General features: G+C 46.1%; 1 protein-coding gene across 1 annotated transcript; it reads left to right on the top strand.

Annotated features, from left to right (window-relative positions):
- The first annotated feature begins 307 nt into the window (after positions 1-307).
- cdcp2 (CUB domain containing protein 2) lies at positions 308-5,920 on the top strand. The gene is made up of 7 exons (XM_046322162.1): positions 308-704; positions 2,460-2,807; positions 3,255-3,406; positions 3,609-3,804; positions 4,495-4,848; positions 4,990-5,168; positions 5,487-5,920. The coding sequence occupies exons 1-7, from the start codon at positions 638-640 to the stop codon at positions 5,796-5,798; spliced, it is 1,608 nt and encodes a 535-aa protein (XP_046178118.1). The 5' UTR covers positions 308-637; the 3' UTR covers positions 5,799-5,920.
- Positions 5,921-6,141: the final 221 nt, after the last annotated feature.

The raw sequence follows: 6,141 nt of genomic DNA, 5'->3' as shown, positions 1-6,141 counted from the left end.
TCTCCCTCTCCCTCAGTGAACCCCCATCTCTCCCTCTCCCTCAGTGAACCCCCATCTCTCCCTCCCCCTCAGTGAACCCCCATCTCTCCCTCTCCCTCAGTGAACCCCCATCTCTCCCTCCCCTCGGTGAACCCCCATCTCTCCCTTCCCCTCAGTGAACCCCCATCTCTCCCTCCCCTCAGTGAACCCCCATCTCTCCCTCCCCTCAGTGAACCCCCATCTCCCCCCCCTCAGTGAACCCCCATCTCCCCCCTCAGTGAACCCCCATCTCCCTCCCCTCGGTGAACCCCCATCTCTTTCTAGCCAAAATGAGCACATTTGTTTTTGTGATCCTGGTGCTGTCTCCTTTATAAACTCCATAGCAGCTGCATGGTGTCCATTGTGAGCGTGTGACACCGTCATTACTAATTTATCCCATCTTTCCATACGGAGTCCTGACAAGCCACCTTTGCCACATGTTCACTCGATATACCCAACATATCGGGTTCCTCCGCCAAGATCCTATTCCAGTTTCTCCCACCTCTGCCATCATCCCAGGGCTGTGGTGACAGGACTTTGCTCTTGTTTTTCTATTTATTTGTTTTGCCATTGGTTTTGTAATCCTATTTGAAGTGTGACAACAAACGACAACAACAACATGACTTTTAGGATGGATATACTCTTTTATTTACTGTTGGTTGTTGGCAAGGCTGTTTCTAAGAAAGGTGAGCTTTTTCCATTTAATATATTGCTATAACATTTGCCTCAGCCAATTCAGTTACAACGCTCACAGAGCCTTCGGGAAGTATTCACACCTCTTAACTTTTTCACTTTTTTTTTTTTTTTACATTACAGCCTTATTTGAAAATAGATTTAAATATATATATATATATATATAGAGAGAGAGAGAGAGAGAGAGAGAGAGAGAGAGAGAGAGAGAGATGTGGGTTCACTGAGGGAGGGAGAGAGATGGGTGTGCACTATATATATCAGCAATCAACACACTATACCCCATAATAACAAAGCGAAAAACATGTTTTAAAAATAAAAATCTTTGCAAATGTGTTACAAATTAAAACCAGAAATACCTTATTTACATAAGTATTCAGATCCTTTGCTATGAGACTCGAAATTGAGCTCAGGTGCATCCTGTTTCCATTGATCATCCTTGAGATGTTTCTACAACTTGATTGGAGTTCACCTGTGGTAAATTCAATTGATTGGACATGATTTGGAAAAGGCACACACCTGTCTATATAAAGGTCCTACAGTTGACAGTGCATGTCAGAGCAAAAACCAAGCCAGGAGGTCAAAGGAATTGTCTGTAGAGCTCCGAGACAGGGTTGTGTCGAGGGACAGATCTGGGGAAGGTTACCAAAAACATTTATGCAGCATTGAAGGTCTCCCTCGGGGGGAGAATGGCCTTAGTCGGGGAGGTGACCAAGAATACGATGGTCACTGTGACAGAGCTCTAGAGTTCCTCTGTGGAGATGGGAGAACCTTCCAGAAGGACAGCCATCTCTGCTGCACTCTAACAATCAGGCCTTTATGGTAGAGTGGCCAGATGGAAGCCACTCCTCAGTAAATGGCGCTTGACAGCCCGCTTGGAGTTTGCCAAAAGGCAACCAAAGACTCTCAGACCATGAGAAACAAGATTCTCTGGTCTGATGAAACCAAGATTGAACTCTTTGGCCTGAATGCCAAGCGTCAAGTCTAGAAGAAACCTGGCACGATCCCTACTTTGAAGCATGGTGGTGGCAGCATCATGCTGTGGGGATATTTTTCAGCGACAGGGACTGGGAGACTAGTCAGGATTGTGGCAAAGATGAACAGAGCAAAGTACAGAGAGATCATTGATGAAAACCTTTGGGACACATCTCTGAATGTCCTTTAGTGGCCCCGCCAGAGCCCGGACTTGAACCCGATTTAACATTTCTGGAGACCTGAAAATAGCTGTGCAGCAACGCTCCCCATCCAACCTGACAGAGCTTGAGAGGATCAGCAGAGAAGAATGGGAGAAACTCCCCAAATACAGATGTGCCAAGCTTGTAGTGTCATACCCAAGAAGACTTGAGGTTGTAATCGCTGCCAAAGGTGCTTCAACAATGTTCTGAGTAAAGGGTCTGAATACTTATGTAAATGTTATTTTATTTTTTTTATAGATTTTGAAAAATGTATAAAAACTGTTTTTCTTTTGTCATTATGGGGTATTGTGATGTCATTATGGGGTATTGTGTGTAAAAAAATATTTAAATCCATTTTAGAATACTGTAACGTAACAATGTGGAAATGTCAAAGGGGTCTGAATACTTTCTGAATGCACTGTATGTGTTGTAAGTAAATGTTACTAATGTGTAAATTATAAACTAATACATAACAGTAAACTAATTACAAAACCCTCAGTCTACACTATATATAAAAAATATATATCATCTATAAAACTACACCTTTTACTCATCTCTAACTTATATTTCACCAAGGGGTGAAATGTGGTGGGATCCTCTCTGCCTCTTCCGGCAACATCTCCAGCCCCAACTACCCAGGTCTGTACCCGTACAACATGGAGTGTGTGTGGCTGATTGTAGTGGCCGAGGGGTCCTCCGTCCTGCTCACCTTCCACGACTTTGAGTTGGAGTATCACGTCACCTGCTCCTATGACCACATCAAGATCTATAACGGTGTATCGGAGGATGAGGGGAACCTGCTGGGGACGTTCTGTGGTGTCATGTCCCCTCCTCAGTTCACCTCCTCCTGGAATGTTATGTCGATCATTTTCCACTCCGATCGTCATGTGACTCACAGAGGCTTCTCTGTGAGCTACAGGAAAGGTGAGCTTTTACTTTCTCACACAGGATAACCAAAGCCATTGATATGCATGTATGGCTTTGCTGAGTACAGCCACTCAAAGCTCACAGTACCCACAACTAGGAACAAGACAATGCCTTTGAGTAGTTGGAATCGGGTGTTTTAACTTCGAGCTGGGCTGGAACAAAATCCTTCTCTCTCTCTCTCTCTCTCTCTCTCTCTCTCTCTCTCTCTCTCTCTCTCTCTCTCTCTCTCTGCCCATCTCTCCCCCTCTCTCACTCTGTTTCTCTATCTCCCATTCCTTTGTGTTCTCTCTCTCTCTCTCTCTCTCTCTCTCTCTCTCTCTCTCTCTCTCTCTCTCTCTCTCTCTCTCTCTCTCTCTCTCTCTCTCTCTCTCTCTCTCTCTCTCTCTCTCTCTCTCTCTCTCTCTCTCTCTCTCTCTCTCTCTCTCTCTCTCTCTCTCTCTCCAGACATGTGTGGTGGGGTCCTAACCGGTCTGTCTGGCATCATCTCCAGCCCCGGCTACAGTCCAGATACCCAGTACAGCAACAACGCCGACTGTTCCTGGACGGTCCATGTATCCAACCGCAGCGTGGTCAGTCTGGTCTTCCTCGACTTCCAGGTACATTCTCTAACATGTAAAGACAATCGATGCATCCCAAATGGTACCCAATTTAATCTATATAGTTCACTACTTTGGGCCAGAGTCCGGGCACTATATGAGGAATAAGGAGCCAATTGGGATGCACATACTGGAAGTTAAGTATTCCGAATGGGTCATAAATATGACGTGACAAAATAAAACTGTAATTCATTCACTCCAGCTGGAGAACAACGAGGGCTGTAATTTTGACTTCGTGGCTCTCTTCGACGGCCCCACAGTCACCCACAGACACCTGGGGAACTACTGTGGAGGGGAGACACCTCCGAAAATTGTTACTACCTCCAACCAGCTGCTGGTGGTGTTCAAGTCTGACTTCAACATCGGGGGACGAGGGTTCAAGGCTTACTACTACTCAGGTAGGTAGGATGCTGGGAGTCGCATACTACGGGTTTACAGATCACTGCTGGGAGTCGCATACTACGGGTTTACAGATCACTGCTGGGAGTCGTATACTACGGGTTTACAGATCACTGCTGGGAGTCCCATACTACGGGTTTACAGATCACTGCTGGGAGTCCCATACTACGGGTTTACAGATCACTGCTGGGAGTCGTATACTACGGGTTTACAGATCACTAAATCACTCCCTCGTGGCTAAATCACTCCTTCATGGCTGTCCTGTACTATACTGAGGCCCACGGGGAGGGATTAAACTGTCCTGTACTATACTGAAGTCCACGGGGAGGGATTAAACTGTCCTGTACTATACTGAAGTCCACGGGGAGGGATTAAACTGTCCTGTACTATACTGAAGTCCACGGGGAGGGATTAAACTGTCCTGTACTATACTGAAGTCCATGGGGAGGGATTAAACTGTCCTGTACTATACTGAAGTCCATGGGGAGGGATTAAACTGTCCTGTACTATACTGAAGTCCATGGGGAGGGATTAAACTTCACATTCACTGACACCAGGACTGTATTCGGTAGGGAGAAAAAAATTTGAAACAGGAAGGTACTAGTAACACATTTTTTGTTACATTTTGTCTACTGTGTGACCTACTTAAAACAACCCTGTTTTGCCTCGTATGTCCATCTGTCTGACAGGTGAATGCCAGCAGGTGCTGTCTGTACCAAGTGCGGATTTCACCAGCCCCCACTACCCTAACATCTACCCAAACAACATCAACTGTCACTGGACCATCAACCTGGCCGGGGGCTACCGCATCAAACTGTTCTTCAACGCTATGGAGCTGGAGGACAGGAACAGCCTATCAGACGAGTGCGACTATGACTCTGTAGCAGTGCATGATGGGAGCAGGGAGACAGCCCCGTTGCTAGGGCGATGGTGTGGCTCGGAACAACCCGGGTCTTTGATCTCTAAGAGCAACAACATGCTGGTGGTCCTCAGTACAGACAGGAACTATGCTTATAAAGGGTTCTCTGCTTCCTATGTTGGAGGTGAGTGTCTGAACTGAAGCACGGCTGGCCGAAAGTTATCCAAACTATAAAGTTTATACTTGTTTAAATCATTCAAGACACAAATGCAATTACAAACGTGTGTGTGTTCGTGCTTGTGTTATGTCTCCACCTCCATCCCAGTGGTACCAGTTAACATCAGCTGTACGAGGACAGAGTTTACCATCCACATCTCCCAGCAGTCACTGCCTGGGCTGGAACGTGAGAGTATCTATCTGGGGGACCGCTCATGTCCCGCCCAGCTGACACCTACCACCTATAAGATACTGGCACGTTTTGAAAAATGTGGCACTGCAGGCCAGGTAACTAACTACCCACTGGTTGATTCAAATTGTTTCCATTTTAATTCAATTGCATTGAGCCAAGTTGGAATAGACATTGAATTGTCATCTGTGCATAGTGGGTAGCCACGGGCATGATGATGACGCCAGTTTATAGCGGTTTAATTTTTCTTCTTCATTTGTCAATTTTATTGAAGCATCAGGACAGTGTATAAGGGAATTAAGGATACTAGAAGATGTGACAAAATAGCACTGGGACCGGGATTTGATCCCACACGGTCACAAGCATATGTTGTCCATTTGTATAACCCTGACCCTTAACCTCTAACCCCTGACCAGCCACGGCGTAACATCACTATGCTGGTGAACACGCTCTACATCGACTTCTCCGACGGGAAGGGGAGGAGCATCCAGGAGTACGAGGTACAGTGCGACGCCCAGCGCAAGATGGCCACCATTCACATTGTCTCAGCCGAGGAGCGCCAGAGAATGAACGAGCTGGCCCGACGCCAAGCAGAGGGGTCTGGGGGAGGGGGAGGGAAGGAGGCAGACCCAGAGCCTCATGACCCCAGTGATATAGTGTTTATTAGCATCTGTGTGCTGGCTGTTGTACTGATGGTGATCGCTGTAATCTGGCTGGTACTGCTTTAGTAGAGACGGGGGTACGAGGAGGGAGAAGAGGGCAGAGGTGGGCGACGCAGTCTGTGAGCCAGGACATGTTGAGGTTTATAATGAAAACTGACAGATATATTTTTGTAATAAAATGTCTATATTGCTCATTTCAATTGTACCAAAACATTTAATACGGTCACCGCTCTTGACATTCATGACAACATTCAATAAAAACACAGGCAGAGATCAACATTTGATTTACTTCAATATATAAAATCTAAGATGAATACAAAACAGCTCAATTAAAAGAGGTAGGCCTAATTCATACGATTAATGACCGTGTGCTCCAACTGTCTTTCACCATTTTAGAAAAAGGCACCAG

The sequence above is a fragment of the Oncorhynchus gorbuscha genome, linkage group LG22 (assembly GCF_021184085.1).
Source record: "Oncorhynchus gorbuscha isolate QuinsamMale2020 ecotype Even-year linkage group LG22, OgorEven_v1.0, whole genome shotgun sequence".
Taxonomy (NCBI): Eukaryota; Metazoa; Chordata; class Actinopteri; order Salmoniformes; family Salmonidae; genus Oncorhynchus; species Oncorhynchus gorbuscha.
The sequence above is the reverse complement of the archived record's forward strand: the minus strand, read 5'-3'. Positions and strand labels throughout refer to the sequence as shown.